This window comes from Solea solea, chromosome 17 (assembly GCF_958295425.1).
Source record: "Solea solea chromosome 17, fSolSol10.1, whole genome shotgun sequence".
In the NCBI taxonomy this organism is placed as follows: Eukaryota; Metazoa; Chordata; class Actinopteri; order Pleuronectiformes; family Soleidae; genus Solea; species Solea solea.
This window is the reverse complement of record NC_081150.1, coordinates 11,769,484-11,793,242: the sequence shown is the minus strand read 5'-3', so window position 1 is coordinate 11,793,242 and position 23,759 is coordinate 11,769,484. Positions and strand designations below refer to the sequence as shown.

Below are 23,759 nucleotides of genomic sequence, written 5' to 3'. Positions count from 1 at the left end.
ACCAGCTGTCACTTGGCACAGTCTGGATCTCTGATCCATCTATGCTGTGACAAGGCAGCATTGTTTCTGTTAAAGTCTCACATTTTTCTTATAACGTGCAATATTTTCTACTACACAGTAACCTGCACAATTCAAAACAGGTACCTGTGATGTTAATTTTCAGGCTGGATGTGCATCAAATTGCATATAACTTCGAGTTGAGGGAGAATTGGAGTAGCTAGCTACAGTCCACAGTACATATTAGAGGAGCACATCCCTATAATTCACCAAAAGGCACTGTTAAGATGTGTGTCTCCTTTGTATTCTTTCATGTCATTATTTTTCTCATACTGGGCTGCAAGATAGCTAAAAGACTGTTAAACTGGAACATCAATTTTTCAGTACAGTCCGCAACCATTTTGTCCTGTTCCACACTTCCCAGTATCCAGTGGAGATCTCTTTGTCCACAATAGTTAGACACGCTGTTTATCCACTGCTCAGTAAAAAAAGCAGACATATGTTTGATAAGACTTTGTGACATCTCAACTGTGACAATTGTTTTTAAATCTTATTTTCTATAAGGTTTGTGACTAATGGTGAGAGCCATTAATCATACCATCATTCTGTCAGTCATTTAAATCATTTTTAAAAACAACATTTTATAATGTAGGGCAGAGGGAAGCACAACAGATTGCACACATTTATACCAAATGGGCACAAAACTAGTCCACCCATAACATTTATAGGTTGTTGGATAAAATGTTATTATACTGACTGTCTAGACCGTAATGCAAATTCCTCTAACTGACTTTAGGGGCATTACGGTAACTGTGCAATGGCCAGCAAATCATCACAAACACTGTTACTGCCATCTAGTGTTTGAATGTACGTATGTGCAAGTTCCATCCTCATGTCTACACATAATTTACCTTTTTTTAGTATTAACTCAACCCAAAAAGTTGTAATTTAATCAACCGAAACTATTATGCCTATCTGTTTGTTTATGGACATAAAAACTCAAAAAGTAAACAGATCTGGATGCCTGTGAAGGTTCCAAATCATCCAGGGCATAGTCATCTTCTGTAATTAGCTGTAGGCGACTGGACTTGTCTGCCTCACAGACACAATGAACTTTGTGGATGAAGTCATGGCTCAGAAGACAGAATCAACTTCTTCTAAACAAAAGTGTGCAGAATCCCTTTCCCGGTCAAATCACTCTCATTGGTTATTGGGGTTCTGCTCACGCCCACATCGCTGTTCAGTCATAAATATCAAACATATTCAATACTTATGATTTGAAATCATAACGACTCTGATGCATCCTATGATGTTAACATTGCGTCTGTTAACCCCTCACACGGCAGGATAATTTGGACAGATAATCTGTTCAAATCATCCTAAAATCTGAAGGCACTCACAACTGTCAGAAGGGCCAGATCAGGAGTGAAATCTGGCCAATTATCCTCTAGCATGGGACAGACTTTAAGTTGAAACTTAACTCAAGCAAGTCCAGTCACCTACAGCAATTGCAGAGGGGAACAGATTTGGATGCAACTTTATGGGGAAGCAATTCAAAGCAGATTATCTTTCACTACCTTGATATTCATGCTAACAAGAAGACATTCTAATTAGAATGTTATACATTAAATATTTGATTGCTATACTTGCACCATATGGAACTGTGTAACTCATTTACAGACTGAGTGGTGATAAGTCAGTGATAATGAACGTACAGCTCTGGTTTCGTAGAGAACCATCTTCTGGATCCCACTGATCACAGCCGCCGTCTGAGGCATTTTTATTCCTGTTTTTCTCCAAACCAGCAGAGACCACAGACGAGCTGCAGATGTAAACGCAAAACATAACATGTTAATCCTTCACACTCCATTTCAAAAAAGAGTACACAAACCACCGTAAACACTGAAAAGCCCACTGTGAAACTTGTAGCTGCAACTCTATAGCTAACGTTACTCACCACTTGTTTAGCTAGCTCCTGAAATAATAGCTTGCATCTTCTCTGGCGTTCAAAACATCAACCTACATATTACAAACGTGTATGTAATATTTAAGTATTCGTAAATAAGTCGACATTAAGTCCTTGTAGCTCCGGTTAGCATGTAGGAGCGTGTACTATGGATTTGTTTGAGTCAGGTGACTGTCATACTGCAACTGCCATCAGCTGATACGGTGGCTCGCAGAAACCAAATGCTCGAAGCACCCTTAAAATGCGCTTAATAAATGTGTGACGTTGTCAAATATCGAAGTGCCGCTCACAACACAACACTAAATGCGTGTATTACGTATACGTATACCAGGTTCTCACTTACGCAGTTTCTGCAAAAGGACTATAAAAACAGCTAGTATCAAATATCAAAAAGGTAACACGACCCCCCTCTCTTTAGTTTGTTAGTTACTATGACAACCGTTTTCCGTGAATGACTGTCAACCTTGCAAGGCTCTGTTGAGTAATGCTACACAGATGAGCGTGGTCGGTACTAGTTAACAAAACAATAGTACAAGTTTTAAAACGGGATAGAGGACAACCCTGAATAAACGGTAAATACACCCCTGCTGAAAAACGAGTATGACTTTAAAATGGCGTTACAAATGTTGGTGACTTTCCATTCTCCCTCTGTGTTAATGTTTAATAAGCTAAAATGAAGGGATTTGTGGACAACCTAACAGAAGATGAAGCTGAGAGACTGAGTCTTCAGACCAAACCCATCTGCTTCATTGTAGTTGGAAAACCGGTAATGTATCTCTCTCTTTAAAGCAAAAATAATAAAACATAATCCAAATGGGTTTTGAGGTAGTATACCCATAAATACTGCATGTCCAGTGGGTCGAACGTGACTTTTGACCCTTTTTAATATCATGTGACGTCACATCATTAACATGTGCATTTTATACTTCAGGGTGTTGGCAAGTCCACCTTAGCCAAAATAATTGCAGAGTCCTGGAAGTGTATCTTGATTGATGGTAAGTCCTTTTTCCCTTTGTCTGTCTACCAACAATTTATATGACATTCCTCATCTGCTTTTACACTATTTCAGACACAGATCTGCTCAACACACACATAAAAAATAAAACAAAGCAAGGGGAAGAGGTGAGTAATTCTGTATTATTGTGTATCACAATGTTTCCATGTGCCTGCGACCCTCATGTGGACAATAAAGCAATAGAAGATGGATGGATGGATGTGTTTCCATCTGTTCTCTATTGCGATTAAGGTTTTGTATTTGCCTTTGTCTAACAATTCTAGCTCTTAAATATCTTATCTGAGGGGAAAAGCATACCAGAAGACAAGGTGCTGCAGCTGATTCTTGACAGACTGAACTCACCAGATGTGGCGCACTATGGTAAGACATGTATTTTGCAACTTACTTTACTTGGATCAGTGACCATGCATGCAAATAAAATGTGTTTTGGTGTTTTTATAAGCAGCAGGGTAGGGGCTCCGCCATAACTCCTTTTTGATGTCTTGGTGTGTTGTGATTCAGGATATGTGCTGAGCTGCCTGCCGTTTATGTCGGAGGAGTGTCTGAAAGTACATGAGCAGATTGAGGTGATCAAAAACCTCAAGCTTACTGTCGATTTCATCATTAATATCAAAGTAAGCATCACATTGTCTGTCTTCATTGATTAAATACATGCTCTTTTTTAATGCCATGTGTCATTATTATTAACCTAACTCTCTTCTACAAGTGTGCAGACAAGGACCTGGCCCAGAGGTTGTCAGGCCTGAAGCAGCATCCAGAGACAGGGCAGGTGCACACCACAGATCATTGGAAGGTGAACATCAAGGAGAACATGGATGAGGAAGTGGAAGATGAAGAGGAGCTGGTATGATTTAAGGAAACCACCTGTATTCAACCCTTAGTGTCTTTATTATTAGAATAATTTGGTTTTTACAGCAATCATAAATATATCAATATTTTATGCAGTCCTCCATTTTATGTAGTAAGTGTAAGTACTGTACTTTCTTATCATATTATTTGGGTTTATTTTGCTTGCAGGCTGCTGAAGAGAAACCCAAAAAGGACATTGTTGACCAAATGGTGTGTCCATCAGAGAATCTGTCCAACAATGCTATGACTCGAATCAACAAGTATAAGGAAATTATTCTCAGACCACTGGAGGTGAGTTACCACAGGTATATCCTAATATGATGCAGTGAGTAGATGAGCTAAGTGTTTCAATTTTGTTCATCCTTGTCCAGCACAACAAAGTGTGAACTTTATTTGTGGACTCAGTTTGAAGAGCGCTTATGGCAAAGTCAGAGTCACTTTTCTGTTAATACCAGAATTCGAGCCAGATTACATTTTCATTCTTAATGTATTGATTTGTTGTTATTATTATTATATTTTAAGTTACTGACTTTGAATATAGGAAATCTTTGAATGCCAAAGCAGAATCATGGAACATTAAATACCTGTTTTCTGAAATGTAAATCTCGAAAATAAATTGTTTTTGTGGCACTCTGAAATAATGAAATAATTCTCAACAAATATTTACAGGATTTCATGGCAGAGCACAACCCCCTCTATTTGTTGGAACTGGATGGGAACAAAAAACCTGAAGAGCTACACTCTGTAAAGACACAATATTTTTCTGACTATAAAACATTTTTATCATGTAAAAGCAGTAATTATTGTCAATTAATTGTTTCGGCTATAGTCGGTAATGTCCCGTCTTGGATCCATGGCAATAACACGTGCCTCAGTCCCCATCCTCCTCCACCAAAGTGATGATGAAGAATTACCAGAAGATATTGACACGGTCTGACATCCATACCTATTTTTTATTCATACACAGTCAGTTATATGAATACCTTGGAAAATGCCACTCAGTGTGTGATGTCACAAGTAGTTTAATCCTGGTGTTATTTTATTTCCAGGAGGACCTAATGAGAAAAATGTCTTCCACCAAGACAGTGGCCCCAGGCTTTAGGTGGAGAAGGAGCCGCTGGGGACAAACCTGTCCTGTTGCTCTGAAGGAGGGCCAGGTCATACCTGGCAAGCCTGAATTATCTGTAGGGTGAGGGATCTTATATTACCTATAGCTAAGTGAAAAACTGTCCAGTTAGACAAAAGCAAAATTGCCAACTAACTATCATGTCAACCCCTGCACAGCTTCCAGGACAAACTGTACATCCTCTCATCTCAGGAGGCCTACCGGAAGTTTGTCGCAAACCCTAGACAGTACTTACTTCCTCCAATGCCCAGGCCCCCTTGCAGGGTTTCCATCATTGGGCCTCCTCTAGCAGGAAAGAGTACCCTGTGTAAGCTTCTAGCCCAACACTACAACGCATTGGTTGTTGACATGGAGGAAATGGTGCAGCCAGTTCTGGCTAAGACTGAACGGGAGAGGCTTGACAAAGTTGAAGAAGACACCACACAGCTGGCCATTAAGACAATCACAATGAAGATGGAGGAGAGTGGCAGACAGAATTCAGGCAAGTTGAGCTTGATATATATTTTTTTCACCTGTATAATAACTGTATGAAAGATTTTCATCTTCTTTATTTGACAAATTTGAATGAATCTTGTGTTTTTATTTTATCAGATGAAAGCCCTTCTGCAGACGGTAAAATTACAAACTCCATTTTTACGTTTCTGTCTTCATTCATTCATTCATTCATTCATTCAATTATTCAGTACAATTATGTACTAATTGGTCTCTGAATTTGAGTGTCGACTTTTAGTATTTCCTATCAGAAGTTGTGTACTACTTTTCTATTGTACTCAGTGACAGAGGATCACCCAGAGGTAAAAGCCATGGTGCAAAGTGCCCTGGAGGAAACCAAACAACTGAGTACATCTCCCTTTGACCTGTATGCTGGGGTCCTGGGGAAATGCATACAAAAGGTAAGTCAAAGGTCTAAAACATGATGCTTTTTCATCCAAAGAAAATATACATACATAACGTCAAGTGACGCTTACGAGGTTGACGTTACAGATCCAAGATGCAGACACAGATGCAGAGGCCAGGACTGGATGGGTGCTTGACAACTTTCCCAAAAACATCTCACAAATGGATGCCTTACTTCAAGGTGAAACCCTGCCAGACATAATTTTTTGTCTCAAAGACAGTGGTGGACATCAAGGTAGGAGATACCGAAACAAACTATCACAAACAAGCTGTTGCTTCATTTAAACTTATGGACATTTGTCAGTGCTCATGTACCATTGCACTTCACTGTGTCGAACAGTTTTGAAAAGAATGTATGAGATGAACCGAGAGAGTGTGGACAAAGCACTCATGAAGAGGATGCAGGACGAACTGTCTGCAAAGGAGAAAGAGGCATTGTATGTGTGGATACAATTATGTTGTAACCTTTTGCAGTTTGTTATAGCTAAGCAAAGGTGATTTTGCATTTGTTGCTTTAGTGCTTCTTTCCCCCATTTTAGCAGCAAAAATGAGCACAATTCAGAGGAACATTCAAATCTAGAGGCAGTAGCTGAGGAGACTGAAGGTATGTATTGTCTGTCTATAAGAAGCATTTCAGCTGTTGCTAAACACAAGCCAGTAAAAATAAAAGTGAGCTGCTTTTTTTTGCATTGCTTATATTTGCAGAGTATCCTGAGCAATCAGGCACCAGCGGCCCCGTACATTCTGACATAATCAAAAACGAAGGTGAGACATTTTTATTAAATGTGGTTTTCCAGATCACAAATACGAATTGTTCTCACTCTGCACAAAATCACTTTACAAATGTAATATTCTTCTGCCTCTGCTGCTCAAGCTGTGACACTACCTGATCACTGGGAGTTGGGTTATCCAGATGTCCCAGAGATGAAGGACTTTAAACTGGAACTGCGACAGTTTGTGTCTGAATGGGAGCAAATGCAGCGCACTGTTACTGTTCCCTACTCAGAACTGGAGATTGATGGCAAAAGCCCTGAAGACTTGCTTTGTGAGATGGTGCTTCACATGGAGAGTGAGTGTTGCTATTCTCAAAGTATCAAGTTTATTCATGTTCAGGAAATTAGGTCAAAGACAGAAAAGTTGACAAGCCCCGTCTTTCCAGTCTATCCCTAAAATATCAGTCTGTGGTTAACGTGATGCGTGATCCTCAGAGCCCTTCACGTACGTGCCCTGGGAGCTGTCAGCCGTGGATCTGGATGAGGAGGCAGAGGATGCTGAAGCCTTAGCAGAGCTAGAGAGAGATGAGGAAAGCACCAGTGATCATGATGCAGCAGAGGAGGAAGATGAAGTCAGTGAAGTGAAGAATCTTTTCACTTTCCAACCTCATTCTGTGACATTATGTGTTACTTTTTAAGATGCAGAGTTGCTGAAATATGAACAAATGTTAAAATTGCTGCAGCTCATCTTTCTCAATAAACCATAGGTGGACACAACAGCCAAGAGGTTACTCGGTGATACTCATCATTTCTGCCCTGTGGCCTTAAAAAACCATAACGTCCTGAAGCCCTGTACAGATGAAATATCAGCCAGGTACCGCGAGAAAACCTTCTACTTCTCCAGCACTGAAGCAAGAGATGCCTTTCTTCAAAACCCTGCACAGTTTGTTGCAAGGAGTGAGGCACTCAAGGTACAAGATGGCATGAGCCCAGAAAGAAGATGTGGATAGATAAAAGATAAATTCTCACATATTATTCTGTTTTTCTATCCAAGCCTCCTGCTCTGCGGGTCTTTTTCCTCGGCACTCGTGGGTCAGGAAAGACCTCCCACGGTCAGTGGCTCGCACAACAGCTGAGCCTCTTCCATATTCAGTTCAGGGAGCAGCTCCAAATGCTCATCATGGCCAAGACAAAGAAGCAGGTGCTTTATGCTGATGAGGTAGATAACTCAGAGGAGTCTCTGAAACACCTGAATGCCCTTATTAAGGAGGCCAAGAGGCAGGACAGAGAGGAGGAGCCTGTGGAGGATACTTCTGCCAACATGAACAACACTGAGGTCAGTGTCAATAAACTAAAATCAGTTTCAGTAGTTGGTGTATTATGATTTTGTCTGACATAAAATGATTGTGTATTTATTGTGTGTCTACAGCCAAAAGTGGTACTGACTGATGAGGAAATGGCCATCAAAGCCTATCTATCAAATGGCGATCCACTCAGTCCACAGGTCTTGGACATGGTTATTGCACCTTACTGGAAACAAGAGCCATACATGTGCGTGTACCCGTAAACAGTGCACAAATTAAGCTCTTCTTCTTCTTTCAGCTTCTCCCTTTAAGGGTCGCCACAGCGGATTTGCCTCCATCTTATCCTCTACCTTGTGTCCTCTTCCTATACCAACTGTCCCCTTAACAGTATCTGTGAACCTTCTATGTGGTTGTCCTCTTTTCCCTTTCCTTTGCCCCAGCTTCAGCATCCTTTGTCCAATATAATCACCATCTCTATAATACACACAAAAACATCCAATACCCTAGTTTTAGTTGGGGTGGCTGATGTCAATCAAATATATAACCATTTTCTTTTGAAAATGTTGAACTTCCTTTAACCCCTTTATTTATTTATCTCTTTAAAATCTGCTGAATACAGACCATGTCACATTTATATACTGAAATACACTATATTTTATTTTTTATTAACCTTTGTTGAGGTTGTAGTATTGTAAAAATATGGTTATGGAATTGAATTATTATATATGGATTTTGTCTTTTTATTTACATACCTTCACAGAGTTATGTAGTGTGTTTATCTTTGTGTCCGCCTGACCTCAAGATTCTATCTTGTAGGTCCACTGGTTTTATCTTGGAGGGCTTCCCACATCATCCTGATGAGGTGCAGTACATGATGCAGCAACAGCTTTACCCTGACATTGTGGTGATGATGTCAGTGGACGTCGCGGAGGTTCAGAAACGTCTGTTGCCGACATACCTGGAAAAGTGGCGTGAGCACCGCAACCACCAGGACGCACAGCTGAACGTCCTTCATGATCTGCGTAAGAAAAAACAGGTCAGTACTATATTTGTTTGGGAGTAAAGTTTTTCTGCCAATTTTACTGTGAACAATTAGTTCCAAGAGTCAATGCAGATGTGTGAATATCAGTTATACTTTTGTACAGGAGGAGAACATTGTCAAGAGGAAGGCCGAACTAATGGCAGAGAAAGGTGCTACATCAGCAAAGGTTAGCCGTTTCACCATAAACACTGGGATTCTATGCACTGACTCTTCACTGGATAACTATTCCTTCTACTCTTTATCACATAATCTGGTAGTTTCACAGGGATGAAGAAGACAATGAAGAGGAAGAGGTTACAGATAACATAGAGGAAGAAATAGAGGCCATTCTAGAGGATGAGTTTCCTTTAGAGGAGGATAATGAAGACGCAAAGAGTGAGGAGACTGAGGATGCAGCTACTGAGAGGCTGGAGATGGAGATAGAGGAGCGCTTTGTGTCGGATGAAAACAGTCTTGCTATTGTAACGGTACAAAGACAAACACAAACCCATGAAAACACTCTAGACATTTACAATTCCTGCCTTTGTGTCATTTTTAGAAAAAAAAAAAAAAAAGCTTTACGTTGTTTTTACTGTACTTAATATATTCTGCTTTGTGCTTGTCCATAATCAGGAGCTTTTAAGTGAGCAAAACATACCCAGCATCTCAATTAGTGCATCTCGAAAGCCTCGATATGTGCGGCATCAGCTCCTCCAGAAATTGCAACCTCTGCTGACTAACAGGGAGTCACTTTTCCAAAAGTGTCAACCAATCTCATACAGCCTGGCACAGAAGCTGCTGCTTTCCTCTTACAAGTTCCACAGTGCCTTTGGCTGCTGGGATCCCATCAAGGCAGGTGTAATTCAGGAATGGCCTCATCATCAGGGAGATGAGGTCTTAATTTTTGTCATAAATAACTGTCCTAGGAGTAACCTATTCTTTATCCTTACACATCTTGCTTCCACAGTTATACAAAGAGAGAAACATAATCCAGCCTCTGCAGTGGCCGCTCAGTACCACATATCCACTGATCTTCAATCAGTATATTTACTTCTTTGCATCGAAGGAAAACCGCAAGACATTTATGTTGAACCCTTTGAAGTATCTCAGGCAGCCAAAGCCAAAGCCATCCCTCCCTGTAAAAATGGCTGTCCTTGGACCGCCCAAATCTGGAAAAACCTCTGGTATGACAAACAACACCTGCAATATTATCGCCTCGAAGTCACCACTGTCTAGTATGCTTATCTTCGTCATGTTGCTTAATGTGCCTGGTTCTTTCCAGTGGCACAGATGTTTGCTCAGAAATACGGAGTGGCACGGCTGTCCATTGGCAGTGTTATGCGTATGGTGCTTGACACACAGGAGCACACTGACCTGGCAGTCCAGATGAAAAAGCATCTCTCCCAGGGCCTTGTTGTGCCAGATGAACTAGCCATTCAGTGTCTGGAGGTGGCGCTCATGAGCTCGGTTTGCATCACACGAGGGTGAGACAGTGAACACTCAAGGCCTGAAAAGATCCTGAGCTGTGAAATTTGCTTTAAGATAAGGTTTATCTGCATTTCCTTACTTGGCACTCCAGGTATGTGTTGGACGGCTTTCCGATGACACTTAAACAGGCTGAAATCCTTGGTTCTCGAAGTATCATCCCCATGATAGTGACTGAGCTAGAGCTGGACACAGTGGAGGTGCTGAAAAGAGGTCATTTGGACAAGATGAAACCCAACAAGTGAGAGAGCACACAACAAATAACAAACTGATACTCCAACCCTGTAGAAACCTTCAAAGTTAATATCAAACAAATGCATCATGCTTGATGTTCCTCCTCTCATTATAGGCCTCACCTGATGCACGACAGCACTGAGATCCTACACATTCGTAACTCTCATTACAAGCAGGAAGTTGAGCAGGTGAAGAAATACTTTCAGCAACAATATCAGAACTGGATTGTGCTTGATGCCCTAAAGAGCAAATGGTGGATATGGAGCAGCCTTTTAAAGGAAGTCAGTATCAGCACGACATATATCCACAACTTCCTTGAGAGAGCATGGAGCGGTAAGTAGCATTATCAGACATTGGCTCCACAGGGCTTTTACACCTGAAGACAAACACTATTAAAAATAAGCTAAGGGGATGCATTACTATTTTTAATGCACATTTAAAACATAAAATAAATGCAAATGTTGTTTAAGTGTTAGATGACAAACATCAGGTCATCCTTTAAATGCATTTAATTGCTTTCCAGGTAAAGCAGCCTGCATCAACAGGCTGTGTGTCACACCACAGGAGCTGCACTGTCGGCTTGGAGAGTTTGGCCTGTACTGTCCTGTCTGCCTGGCTTTACATCACCACCTAGTGGACCGCTCAGAAACTGCAGCTTTGACACACGCAGCCCAGTACAGGGGACAATATTACAAAATGTGTGGGGGAGACCATGTTGAGGTAACTGTTGAGAAGCTTCAGCAAAATTACTTATCAAGTGTTTGGTGACATAATGTTCTTCTCTTCAGATATTTTGTGTGTTCATGGTGCTTTTACTAAAATTGTTACATTTTTATTAACAGTAACGTATTGTTCTCTCAATGACAGAAGTTCCTGTCCACTCCAGATCAGTTTGTGCCTCCTGGCTGCCCACATGCTCTCCCGCAACCCCACCTGCTGCCAAAAAAGCTAACTGAGATACAAGTGAAAGACAGGTTCCCACAGCAAGTCGAGTTGAAGGGCTTTTGCCCTGTCACTTACCTGGAGGGAAAGCAAAGGTACTGTAGCATTCATCCTCTTAAAAGTTCAAATCTACCCGACTTGTTAGACAAGATACTGCATTTACAAACACTAATTATTGTTTTTTTCCAGCTCCACAGTAAAAATAACTAATTTTAATTGATGAGTGATTATAGAGGTTTTACCTGATTCTAAACTAATGTAAATTGTGTCAGCACATAATGTAAACACAATGTAAACAATACTGACTGGAAAATATTAATTCACTCTACATCTTACACAGCCATAGCGAATATCTTAAAAGGACTAAATAGTTGTCACATCTCTTTTTACTGTCCTCAACTCTTCACAATATTTAATATTGTGTATTCTTGAATGCTTATTTGGTCTTAGGTATGAAGCCCTAGTTCAAGGAAAGTTGGAATATGCAGTGGAATACAAAGAACGTATTTATATCTTCAAGACAAAACAGGAACAGGAAATGTTTTTGAGGTATTATACTTTTGCATATTTCATGACTGTAACATTGTTTTTAATATAAATTCACCAAAGCTTGTTTCACACATTGTCTCTCAAGGACTCCTGAGACCTACTGGGACCAGAGCCTGCCTAGTAAAGTTCCTCCTCTTAGTGAGCCTGTGCCCCTCACCTCTCTCCCAACACTGGGTTACCTGGAACAGGTCAAACACACTCAACCACACCCCAAGAATACCACCATTTTAAGAGATGCCCAAAAGGTGATTTTGTGTGATACCTGGTCTGATGTATTTTCAGGGTGTGGCAGTCGCAGTCATCAAGGCCACGACAGCTGTTGGATGTCTCAAACCTAAGTATCCCTTTCTCAGTACAAAACGATCAGCACTCGTCTATGTGGCCTTATATCTGAAAGGTAAACAAAAGACAAGGTTGATAACTAGATTTTTCACAGCATTTATCAAAGTACATATATTTTACTTTTTTCTTTTTCTTTTTAGCTTTCAACCACAAAAGCACAGACTACACTCGTCAGATGTACAAAAAGAAGCTTGCCTTGTTTGAAGAGAACTGTGCCCTCATTCCCTACCTGACCTCAACCATGAGAGGGAAGTACAAGCCTCCCAGAGAGCGTCCCATTGACTTTGAATTCAAATTGAACAGGTTCCTGGCCTTGGAAGACCTGCCAAAAGTCAACTGTGTGCTGTAGCTGTTTGCACGCAGCATCCTTCATTATTGTGGCTTTCAAGATTATTTATGCATGGTCTTGCACTCTTGTCTTTGTGTAGCTTAGCTTTAAATGTAAGACAGTCAGGAGAATTACCACTTTATAATAAATGTAACTGAAAAAAAATTTACTTGGTATCGAATTGATAAAGAATATTCTGTATAATCACAGTCACAGTAAACATCATCACGCATGCGCATGCTCTATGAGCCGCTCAACCCGGAAATAAACCCGGTGACTCTCGCGAGGTCTTGTGCGGGAGCGGTGAGCGCGAATTCGATAAATATTCCAGAGAGTGGTCCTCAACACTCAACGGCTGGGTTGTGAAGAGAGCTGTGTGGCTGTGTGAGACCGCCTTAGCCTAGGTAAGCAATAGCTAACTGATGGATACGGTAACCCCTTTTCTGCTTCTATAATACTACAGAAACACACGGAAATACGCAACGACATAGTAACTTTTTTAACGTTTAGCATGTAGTGGGAGCTAGCCGTGCTACTTATTCACACTTCTAGCGATATAACAGCGTTGTTGTTGCCCATACGTTCATGTGCGGCCAGTGTTCTGAGCATCTCAAAGTCCAGTAAATGTGAGCAATGAATGAATGTTCAACTAACATCACTAAAACATCATTGCATGACTCGATGCTGCTTGCGATTGTAACTTGTGTTAAGTTTCATTTTCATTTCCCCTACGATGTGGTGTGTGTGTGTGTGATCAGAATGTCTAAAAGAAAAAACAGCTCTGTCAGGGAAAGCCTCAACAAACGGGTCAGAGCTGTGCAGGAAGAAGATGACGATAATGACAATGTTGATGATAACGACCAGGACGACCCTGTTTTGAGCCAGGTATGTACGTTCACCAACATGTTACAACATATTAATACGATTTGTATCGCGATAATACCCCTCACGATAACTTGACAATGGCGGGATTTACACTATTCACTGTTCTGGAGTATTTCACAAACTGCTGACCTACTGGGATTTTTGTGCATGAGAATGGTAAAGAGAGAATTAAAATGAGTGTCCATTCTCTGGACCTAAAAGCCTTGCAGATGCCAGAGGTCATATGAGATTGGGCATACTGGTTCAAACTTGTAGAAAGACACCAGTCACTTACAACCATGTTATGTAAAACACCAACACTGAACACACAACATGTCAAAGTTTGTGGTGGATGGGCTACAGCAGCAAAAGACCACACTTTACTTAGAATAGAATAGAAATACTTTATTCATCCCCAAGGGGAAATTGTTTCGACATAGCAGCAATACAAGAAAATATTATAAACATAAAATGTAAAATGTACAACAGTGGGAAAAAATAGTGCAATAATAGAGAAATGTACTTACAGAGTTGGACGCTTCATTTTGATATTTGTGTAACTAATAAAGTGACTTATTACTATACCACAAGGGAGAGCCCACATCTTTCCACTGTGTTCAAGACCTTGTGATTTACAGTATAGTAATCCAAATTTAAATAATTGTATTTAATTTTATTTATAAATGAACTGGTTTTGTAACACTACATTGTAACTCCATTTTAAGGATAAACATTATCAGTAGGCTGAATATGCTGCTGACTCTTTGGCTTCATCTTCTTACGCTGTGTTTGTAAGGTTGAGAAAACATGCACAAATTTGCATGAAAGTTGATGAGTATCTGTATTTATCTGTAGTATCTAATATTTGTTTCCTTTTGAAATGTGTTCCGAAAATATACACGTATTTGCATATGTGGCAGGAAATTGATGAGTGGTTTGACAGAAATAAAACTTGTGTTAAGGTCCAAGACGGTGGTAGTGGTGGTGATGATGTAGTGAGAGATGCTGGGATTGTGGAGAGCATCACCTTAAAGAACTTCATGTGCCACACACTCCTCGGCCCATTCGCCTTTGGTTCCAATGTCAACTTTGTTGTCGGCAACAATGGAAGTGAGTGAAAACATTAAACAAGTACGGTGTTCCAGAAATTAAGTGAAAATAACAGAAATCATACTGTCTCCCTCCCCAGCAACTAGGTTTATTGAAAATCTTTCAGTTACCATGGCTACTGGTGCATTAACTTAATTTGTTGTCACATACTATAGCCTTTTGTCACATAAGGGTATTTTAAAAGGAGCTGACAACAGTCATTGTACACAAGCTCCAGTTGAACTCACTTTTGTATTATTGTCTTATCCTCCAGTTTGTCGTTTTTTTTGCTGCACAAAAACTGCTCATGTTACAGGTGGGAAGAGTGCCGTCTTGACTGCTCTCATAGTTGCTCTAGGTGGCAATGCACAGGCTACAAACAGAGGATCATCCCTCAAAGGTTTTGTCAAAGAAGGAGAAAGGTAAATTATTCCCAACACTATGTAATAGACATTGTTTTTTGGCACTTTTATTTGTTGCACTAAACGTGTCATCCCTGTTTCCTCAGCTCAGCTGATGTGTCGGTTACCCTGCGTAACAAAGGAAAGGATGCTTACAAACCTGAAGTGTTTGGTCCAGCCATCACTGTAGACCTCAGAATAACACGAGAGGGGTTGAGAACCTATAAACTGAAGAGCAAGTCAGGTAAAAGCCATGAAACGCTATGTGGAACCACTGCTACAATTTGTGATCGCAATACCACGTCAAAATAACTATTACAAAACACTGTTGAAGATGAAAATAGGCAATATCTTGTCATATTAGTCTGGAGCTCCAGTAGCTGCTTCCTCTCAATACACATTAAGAATGTTTTTATAAAATCTTCTTTGCTCTCTCAGGTCAAATTGTCTCAACAAAGAAGGAAGAGCTTATGTCGATGCTGGACAATTTTAATATTCAGGTATGAGCGAAACAAGTCTTGTTCAGTGCAAAGGTGTTAACATAATTATAACGCTGTGTAATCTAATGGGTGTTGATGAGCTGGAGTCATTTTTAACCTGTTATTTATTTAAATTTTCTCCAAAGGTCAACAATCCTATTTCAGTTCTGACTCAAGAGATGAGCAAATACTTCTTACATTCAAAAGGAGAAGGGGACAAGTACAAGGTTTGTCTAAAATAATAAATGTAAAAATAATAATAATAAATGCCTATCCCTATTGGTCTGGTAAGATTCTTTTAACTTTCTTTTCTGTTGCTCAGTTTTTTATGAAAGCTACACAACTGGACCAGATGAGAGAGGACTTTGTTTACATCAAAAGCACCAAGCATGTCACTGCTGATAAAGTGGAGCAACACAGTGAAGTAATTGTGTTTTTCGCTTAATACATTATCTTACGTAATTATATTTTAGACTTTATTTTGGATATACTTTAAAATACTTTAATTGTGACCTCAGTTTATGACTAGCTAATTTTGTGTGGCCATGTCTGATTATGACTGTTGCAGCACTTGAAAGATATAAAGCAGAATTATCGTGAAAAAGAGGAATGTTACAAGAGCCTGACATCGCTTGACGAAATGTCCACCAAACTGGAGGAGTTACGGAAGCAGATGGCTTGGGCTTTGGTAAGATCATTTCTAGCGGTTTTCTTGAATCAATTTTCTGCCTGTGTGCTCATGATATTGGGTTTGTGCATTCATTAAGACCGTCCATCGAAATATTTATGGCTGTTGGTGTGTGTGGTAAAATTTGCAGGTGACAGAAATGGAGAGGGAGTTGGAGCCGATGAAGGAAAAGCTGCAGTTGGACAGAAAGTCCACAGAGAAATATGATGAGAAAGTTGATGAGTGGAAGGTATGAGAGTAAAATAGTGAAAACATTGTTATTTGTCAGTATAAAACCAGAGTTATCAAAAGTGTGTATTCTTGGTGCTACCTACTATTAGTAGTTGTTAAGTAAGCTCACACCATGCGTAACGTTTAACCGACTACATCTCTGACTGTGATTGTGCAGCATAAGGTTGAGGAGTCTGAGAAGAAGTACAAACAGATTCAGGAACAGTTGGAGGGGATCACCCAACAGGTCCAGGACCTCCAGCCCAGATGCACCGAGCTTAAGGCCGAGGCGCAAAGACGTAATACTCTTCTCAAGTCCTGTGAGGTCAGGGTCCATATTGTTTTATACCTCTTGTATTGTTTCACATTTCCTTTTAATCAACTTCATAACATTGCAATTTCAGTCACTTGCATGTTTTTTACATTAAGTATTGTAGTGTGTTTGTTGTTTGTTCCAGCTCTTTGAAGTCACTGTTATATTTGTGTGCAACTCTGTAAATGGCTGGTCTTTCTGCTCCTTATTTATGTGTGCACTTTAGGTAACTGTCCACCGATGCAAAGCTAACCTGAGGGACCTGGAAAAAGACAAGGCTCAGTTGTCCACAAGGATCAATGATCTCAAGCTAAGGTTTGACTTCATCTTGTTTGTTCTTCTTGTGTGACCATCTGGTTAATTCTGTCTTGATTCCCATGTTTTTCACATCCTTTTTCTAGTTTATGTTATCACCTTTTTCTTTTTTTTTTGTCTCTCTAGCATCAGTCAGACCACAGGAGCAGAGAGTCAAGCCAGGACAGAGCATATGGAGCAGATAAAGGCTGAGCTGGAGAACATAACACACCACATCTCCACTCTGAGCCAGCAGACTGACCAGTATCAAAATGCCTGCACCCGATTAAAGGACGAACAAGGAAAGATTGGGTAGGGATGCCAAAAACAAGATCACGTGTGAATCATGATCTCGGGACAAAAGAGAAAATTATTCACAGATACGTTTTATGTCAATCCCTCCCTCAGTAATTTTTTCTGTCAGTACTTATAATTAAGTCCTGCTGGTGTGCAGATTAAACTCGGCAGAACAATCATTACCGCCGCATTAGCCTCTGACATAACAAATTGTCCACCTCCATCTCTCCTCAGGAGAGAACTGGCAGTACTGCAAAAGTCTATCGATGCCAACGAAAGAAACGTGCGGACTCTGGAAAGCAGTCGCTCCAATCGGCTGCGGCGTTTCGGAGAGCACATGCCTGCACTGCTCACTGCCATTGAGGAGGCTCACAAAAGGGGCCAGTTCAAGCAAAAACCCAGAGGACCTCTGGGTAAGATAAAATAGTAGTGTAGTGAATTTTTATTGTAAAATAAGTACTTTTATTTATGATGTACTGTATTATGATTTATGATCACTTTTGTCTCCTACAGGTTACCTAATTAGCCTAAAGGATCCAGAGCTGGCCTTGGCTGTAGAAGTTTGTCTTAAAGGCCAGCTGCAGGCCTTCACCTGTGACAATTATGAAGATGAGAAGGTACTACAGGGACTCATGGCCAGAGCGTACCAAGGTGGTCGCAGACCTACCATCATTACCAGCCAATTCATCCCTCGACTCCATGATACGAGGAGGAGGTGAGGACATGAACATTGTTCACGAAAACTATACGTATATGTTTACTATATGGTAGAACATTGCCCCAAAACAAAGCATTGGGCTTGAAGGTTTTGTTCTTACAAACAACAATAACATTGGTATATTAGTAACTGCAGCAATAAGCTCATTTTAATTTATTTAACACACCCGTATGAGGTATTGACAACACTGATTTTGCTGCAGTGCTCTTTCTGTGGACACTCGCTGTCACTGATATCATGGATGCTGGAAGAGAGGAGGTTTAACCAGTCACTAAGAGACTCGCCAAATAAAATCCTGCATAAGTCTGCAATATGTTTGTTACTTTTCCCACCGTTAGACAGCCACTCCCCCACACCAAAGTAGACGACGAGAATCAGTCACTTTACATCACAGCGCACAGGAATGTTAATGCACTCCCTCATTTAGTCCAAATGTATTCATTTGACCATGGTGTTTTGAAATACTTCATTCCAAAGTGACAAGTGATGTTTTTCTTTGTGGACTTTGGTTCGAAAGAGTGAGTGATTTATACATTTCAGTTTCTGGCCGTCATGCCAAGATAAAGAGGTAAACATATTTTTAAGATATTGTGAACTTTATTTGGTGAGCCTTTTGTTAAGCGGCTTAACATTTATTTTTTTCCTTTTGTCACGTCATGTGTTTTTTTAACTGAGTTAATGCCTGTTCTGATACATAATCTAGGCACACACAGGGCAGACAGCTGTATGTAAGGTTCTGACTATGTGTCCTCTATGTTCCTCACAGGACCACAGGACCTGAAATATCCCCTATAATGTTTAAGTGATATTGGTTTGTTGTGTCTCATGTGACAGGGCTGTGAATCACCCTCAATATCCCTCAGTGCTTCAAGCTCTGGAGATTGAGGACCACGTTGTAGCAAACTGCTTGATTGATCAGCGGGGCATAGAAAGTATTCTACTCATTAAGGTAATAGCCTTTTTCTTTTTCAAAATAAAAGTCCAAGAAAAATTAAATATGCTATGCAGCCATATTATATGAACTCAAACTATCTGCAAAGTCCGTGATGATGTGATTTTATCCATTTTGTCATATATTAAGACACAGACTCCTACTCTTATGATGACGTGTTTTAGTATTGTGAAGGTATGGTACACTGATTTCTTTTGTTTTTTGGGTTTGTAGAATCGCACAGAGGCTCGGAGAGTGATGCAGAGCAGAAACCCTCCCCAGAACTGTTACCTGGCCTTCTCTAAAGACGGAGATCAGATCGACAACAGCCGCAGTTATACCGCTGATCAGACCAGAGCCAACTACCTCTCTGGAGATGTTGAAGAGGAAATCAGACATTTGCAGAAGGAGATAGAGAACCAGAAAGCTCAGGCAACTCGTATCCAGCAACAGATAAAAAAGATAAATGAAGAAATCAAACAGAATGAAGGGCTGCTGAGGAGAACTTACATGGATCAGAAGACGACTGAAGTAAATATTTTTGCCTCCTACAAATCGGTATTAATCTTATTTTGACACAATATTCAGACTATGAGTTTGATAATGATACATGTTTAAATATTTAGGATAAAGGCACAAAACTACAACTGGAGCTAAGTGACCTGCAGAATGTAGAAGAGCCTCAGTCGGAGGACTTAAACCCTCTGGTTTGTACAAAACAGACAAAGATGTATCTGTATACACAAATATTATTCACAACATGCAATACTTTTAAATGATGAACTATTGGTGACACAATTTCACCACAGGAGGAGGAACTTCAGGAGATAATTACAAAGATTGCATCCAAGCGTGCCGAGTACGAGGAGACGAGAAATCAGATGACCGACCTCAGGACTTCCTACGAGGAGGCAGAGAAGGAGTACAAGCGACACAAAGAGCAGATCAACACCATCCGAGAGGAAGCTGATCCAATCAAGGTACAAGTGCAAGGTTTAAGATGTCTACTCAAATTAAAACACTCAAATTAAACTTTTTTTAAGTCAACATTTAGTAAGTCTACGTTGAGTAAAATAAACCTCTGAGAGCTTAATCTGAAAGAAACTGCCTGGATTGTATTTGTGTTGGTGCATTATTTTTCCACAAGCACAAGATCAAATGTAGAGCTGAAACGATTAATCAATGAACCGATTATTAATTGATTACTAAATTAATCGACAACTATTATGATAATCGATTAATCGGTTTGATTTCCGATTGTTTAAGCTTCTTAAATGTGAATATTTTCTTAATTTCTTTGCTCTGGATAACAAAGAAATCATTAAAAGTTAATCATTTTGGTTTGTGGACAAAACAAGACATTTGAGAACATCATCATTTCCAGGTTTGATGAACACCGATCAACATTTTTTTATGGTTTTCTGATATTTTATGGACCAAACGATTAATCGAGAAAATAATCGACAGATTAATTGATTATGAAAATAATCGTTAGTTCTAATCAAATGTGATTTAAAACAATTTCTCTTGCTCCACATTAATAAAAAAGCCCTGCTCTCAACATTAAACTTTTGTTCTGCCACAGGATGAGCTGAGTAAGACTGACCAGGATGTGATGAAGTGCAAGCATCACAAGAAACACTATGAAGAGAAGCGCAGCATCCATCTCCACAACATCCAGACCCTCGAAGCCAACGTGAAAAGCAAGGAGCAGGAACATCAGGTATGTAAGGGTGTGAGTTCTAGTATTCAAAATGGCTTAAAGACATCTGCTTATGTTGGAAGATTGTTGAGCTGTTCTAAGCTGTGGCGTGTGGGAGTTTTTTTTTTTTTTAATAAAACTCAGAGTCTGACGATTTGCTTTACTCTGTGGGTCAGGCATCTGTAATCAAGGCTACAGAAATCTCCCCAGAGCGCGTGGAAGTGCGTCGCACAGCCAAAAGTCTGGACAGTGAGATCACACGTCTGAAAGCCAAGATCTCATCCCAGCAGGACCAACAAGGTGACCGTGAGGAGATTGTAAGGTAGGTTGTCTTGACTCCTGTTCCAAGCAACGGCTGATGCATGTAAACCCATAAAGCTTCTTCTCCCTTCACATTTCTCACATGTAGACAGTACCACGAGGCTCTGGAGAGCTACAAGAACCTCACACATCAAGTGAAGAACCTCAACAGCTTCATCAAATGCCTGGACAATGTGATGAACCGCAGACTGTATGTCTACGCCGAGCTCAGGAGGCAAGTTGTCAAAACAGGAATTGATAATGTGACCATGGTCAGACTGGTTTATTCTCATGCTTTGATCCTTCACTCATTGTCCATCTGATCCATCATCTCTTTATTGTTTTAGATTCCTCTCTGCCCGCTGTAAATACTACTTTGACAGCATGTTGAAACAGAGGGGCTACACTGGAAGTATGACCTTTGATCACAAGAACGAAACGCTCTCCATTTCAGTAAGAACGTAATTTGATCAATTAGTGGGACAACACATAATCATGGCACGTGTTTTAATAATGCATATTCCAGTTCATTTATTTATTTATTTATTTATATTTTGCTCATTGTCCACTAACGGGTTTTAAAAACTAAAACACACCATCAATGCATGGAAAATCATACGGAAAACATTTATGTCAGATCAAAGTCAACCAAACTTGAAATTATTGTCGAAATACGAAATTCCAGTTATTTGTCTTAGAGTGGTACATGCAAATGGACCAATGACATTTTTCCTTCCTCATTTGACCTCAACATAAATTTTGCCTGCTGACCTTCTGGCTTTAAACCGGAGACAAAATAGAATTCTATCTGTATTTTAGGCTACTAGTTTGTTCTGTCACAGGGCTGGAATGGTATTCTTCCCAGTGGGACGACGCACCTTTGGTTCCACTAGACAACACTGACTTTTTTCTCCCCCTTGAGGCCAGTCAGCCGCTACCAACAGCCTGAACAGTGGCCCATTGGTTCATTTACTATACTGACGCTGGGCTGGCCCAATCGTATCTATTACCGTCGGCCAGGGCAGGCCAAAATAAACGGAAGCAATTTGCCCAGAAGTGCTCCAAAATAACGGACATGTTTACTGCAGGTGCCAGCAGCACCAGAAAACCAGCAGCAGAAACATCAGGAGGAAGAAGGAGAGGTGGCTGGCCATAGAAAGGAGAAGGAACATAACAGGAAGGAAACTGAAGAGGAGGGACAGGGAGACCATGACAGGGCCAAGTGGGGACAGATTGAGGTTAAGATGGAAAGTGGAGTTGAAGACATGGTGGTAAGGAGTAATGTTAGCAAACTGACAGGGACACTCTGGGATGGAGGCAAGCTGTTTGTACCTGGTATTCCTTATGCTGTGGGGACCTTAATCTGTCTACACAGTCACATTATGGGCACTTGTCTTCCTTTTATAGGAACAAAAACCCAAGTCCCCATGGCGTAAATGACTACATTTTAAGGTGGAGACATGTTAAACTGAGGTCAGGGTTTGGTTGAGGTTAGGAATCTGGCCAGTAGTAATTATGGTTAAGGTTAGAACAATGCAATGTCATCTGAGATCATGGAATCATGGCATCAAATGGGTTTTTTTTGTACAAAATGAATTTCTTATCCACTGCTGTGTAGGTTCAGCCAGGCCAGGGAAGCGGGACTGACCTGAGGGACATGCGTTCTCTGTCTGGAGGCGAGCGCTCCTTCTCCACTGTTTGCTTCGTGCTCTCTCTTTGGGCCATCACAGAGGCGCCTTTCCGCTGCCTCGATGAGTTTGACGTCTACATGGTAATAAGATAATGATTTCTTTAATCAGTTGTGTTGAGTCTGTCTGGACAATAGAACTTCCTAAACTGTGACGTAAATACTGAGGAGCGGTCTCTCTTTGTCTAGCTTTATTTATCAAACAATCAAATGTATCCTGGGTTTTGTTTTGTTTAATTAGGACATGGTGAACAGGAGGATATCAATGGACATGATGCTGAAAGTGGCTGCTGGTCAACGCAAAAGGCAGTTTATATTCCTCACTCCACAGAGCATGAGGTAATCATTTCTACAACCTCCTTCTGTTTGTTGTGTATATCAAATTTCTTTGTTAACTAACTCTGTAAATTAACTATGGACTAATCCAGGGGTCTCAAGCTCACTTTTGAGTTTAATGCCCCTGGACTAATCCTTTGAGGAATAACAAATGCTGTGGGAATTTTAGTGCCGTCCTTGAATTGTTTCCCCCGGGAAAAAGCTTAATTCTCTTCACCTGAACCCTCAAAGGTAAGACTCTGTTGACATGTTTGTTTGTTTGTTTGTTTGTTTTCTGCAGCACTCTTCCTGTAAGCGAAAACACCCACATCTTACGAATGAAAGATCCAGACCGGAGCCAGAATAACTCGCCAACAAATCATGACAACCACCAGTAGTGTTGCTAGTTTAGTTCACCATCAGAGAGTTGCTTAATACTTAAAGGCTATCATTGTAAAAAAAAAAGAAATGCAGCCACATCTATTTTATTCATAAAGTGGGCGTTGTGGGTTTTGTTAGTAAATAAGTTTACTGTTCAGAGATAGCATATTAAATGTTTCCTATAAGATTGGAATACATTCAGGGTTTTGTACAGAGCGCAAGTATTTTGTATCTTTTATTTTCTTTCATTGTTTTTCATTATAAATGAATAAATTAGTTAAAAGATTTAGTGTTGTTTTTTTTTAATGGATATAAGCAAATA

General features: G+C 40.3%; 3 protein-coding genes and 1 long non-coding RNA gene across 6 annotated transcripts in view; 2 read left to right on the top strand and 2 right to left on the bottom strand.

Annotated features, from left to right (window-relative positions):
• fig4a (FIG4 phosphoinositide 5-phosphatase a) overlaps positions 1 to 2,163 on the bottom strand; it is a 33,165-nt gene extending 31,002 nt beyond the window's left edge. Inside the window, 2 exon segments of the mRNA XM_058614163.1 lie at positions 1,713 to 1,819; positions 1,955 to 2,163. Of these exon segments, the coding sequence (XP_058470146.1) occupies positions 1,713 to 1,775 (63 nt within the window). The 5' untranslated portion in view covers positions 1,776 to 1,819; positions 1,955 to 2,163.
• Positions 2,164 to 2,274: 111 nt separating this feature from the next.
• On the top strand, positions 2,275 to 12,942 carry ak9 (adenylate kinase 9). Its single transcript, XM_058614015.1, has 37 exons — positions 2,275 to 2,535; positions 2,632 to 2,729; positions 2,895 to 2,958; positions 3,033 to 3,085; positions 3,242 to 3,338; positions 3,480 to 3,592; positions 3,685 to 3,822; positions 3,996 to 4,118; positions 4,497 to 4,571; positions 4,657 to 4,758; positions 4,877 to 5,016; positions 5,112 to 5,434; positions 5,545 to 5,565; positions 5,728 to 5,846; positions 5,938 to 6,085; positions 6,191 to 6,287; positions 6,390 to 6,454; positions 6,556 to 6,615; positions 6,725 to 6,919; positions 7,059 to 7,195; positions 7,331 to 7,534; positions 7,618 to 7,899; positions 7,993 to 8,114; positions 8,684 to 8,903; positions 9,013 to 9,075; positions 9,167 to 9,376; positions 9,522 to 9,740; positions 9,856 to 10,072; positions 10,171 to 10,372; positions 10,468 to 10,614; positions 10,723 to 10,940; positions 11,131 to 11,327; positions 11,475 to 11,644; positions 12,000 to 12,098; positions 12,184 to 12,286; positions 12,381 to 12,495; positions 12,581 to 12,942. Exons 2-37 carry the CDS (start codon positions 2,637 to 2,639, stop codon positions 12,787 to 12,789), a joined length of 5,160 nt encoding a protein of 1,719 aa, XP_058469998.1. The 5' UTR covers positions 2,275 to 2,535; positions 2,632 to 2,636; the 3' UTR covers positions 12,790 to 12,942.
• LOC131443927 (uncharacterized) lies at positions 6,913 to 12,490 on the bottom strand. The gene is made up of 5 exons (XR_009233681.1): positions 12,361 to 12,490; positions 10,456 to 10,576; positions 10,263 to 10,395; positions 8,620 to 8,885; positions 6,913 to 7,138 (listed from the first exon to the last, which is right to left on the bottom strand). It is a non-coding gene; the product is annotated as an uncharacterized LOC131443927 (long non-coding RNA).
• Positions 12,943 to 13,031: 89 nt separating the features above from the next.
• On the top strand, positions 13,032 to 23,723 carry LOC131443924 (structural maintenance of chromosomes protein 6-like). Of its 3 annotated transcripts, none has more exons than XM_058614012.1 (27): positions 13,032 to 13,172; positions 13,527 to 13,653; positions 14,595 to 14,742; positions 15,038 to 15,143; positions 15,230 to 15,366; positions 15,561 to 15,622; positions 15,748 to 15,828; positions 15,924 to 16,025; positions 16,170 to 16,289; positions 16,420 to 16,518; positions 16,678 to 16,824; positions 17,039 to 17,127; positions 17,254 to 17,418; positions 17,638 to 17,816; positions 17,917 to 18,118; positions 18,956 to 19,070; positions 19,287 to 19,583; positions 19,679 to 19,759; positions 19,862 to 20,032; positions 20,638 to 20,775; positions 20,931 to 21,076; positions 21,164 to 21,289; positions 21,402 to 21,507; positions 22,143 to 22,325; positions 22,673 to 22,825; positions 22,983 to 23,080; positions 23,358 to 23,723. In XM_058614012.1, exons 2-27 carry the CDS (start codon positions 13,528 to 13,530, stop codon positions 23,452 to 23,454), a joined length of 3,474 nt encoding a protein of 1,157 aa, XP_058469995.1. In that variant the 5' UTR covers positions 13,032 to 13,172; position 13,527; the 3' UTR covers positions 23,455 to 23,723. The 3 variants fall into 3 exon arrangements, with proteins under 3 accessions (XP_058469995.1, XP_058469997.1, XP_058469996.1); XM_058614013.1 differs by lacking the exon at positions 13,032 to 13,172 and adding an exon at positions 13,194 to 13,394; XM_058614014.1 differs by lacking the exon at positions 22,143 to 22,325 and having other exon boundaries at positions 13,033 to 13,172.
• Positions 23,724 to 23,759: the final 36 nt, after the last annotated feature.

Coding starts and splice junctions, on each gene's coding strand:
- LOC131443924 (XM_058614012.1), top strand. CDS start 13,528: ATGTCTAAAAGAAAAAACAGCTCTGTCAGGGAAAGCCTCAACAAACGG. Junction 13,654..14,594: donor ACGACCCTGTTTTGAGCCAG/GTATGTACGTTC, acceptor ACTTGTGTTAAG/GTCCAAGACGGTGGTAGTGG. Junction 21,290..21,401: donor GTCTACGCCGAGCTCAGGAG/GCAAGTTGTCAA, acceptor TTATTGTTTTAG/ATTCCTCTCTGCCCGCTGTA.
- ak9 (XM_058614015.1), top strand. CDS start 2,637: ATGAAGGGATTTGTGGACAACCTAACAGAAGATGAAGCTGAGAGACTG. Junction 3,823..3,995: donor TGGAAGATGAAGAGGAGCTG/GTATGATTTAAG, acceptor TTTTGCTTGCAG/GCTGCTGAAGAGAAACCCAA. Junction 7,196..7,330: donor CAGCAGAGGAGGAAGATGAA/GTCAGTGAAGTG, acceptor AATAAACCATAG/GTGGACACAACAGCCAAGAG.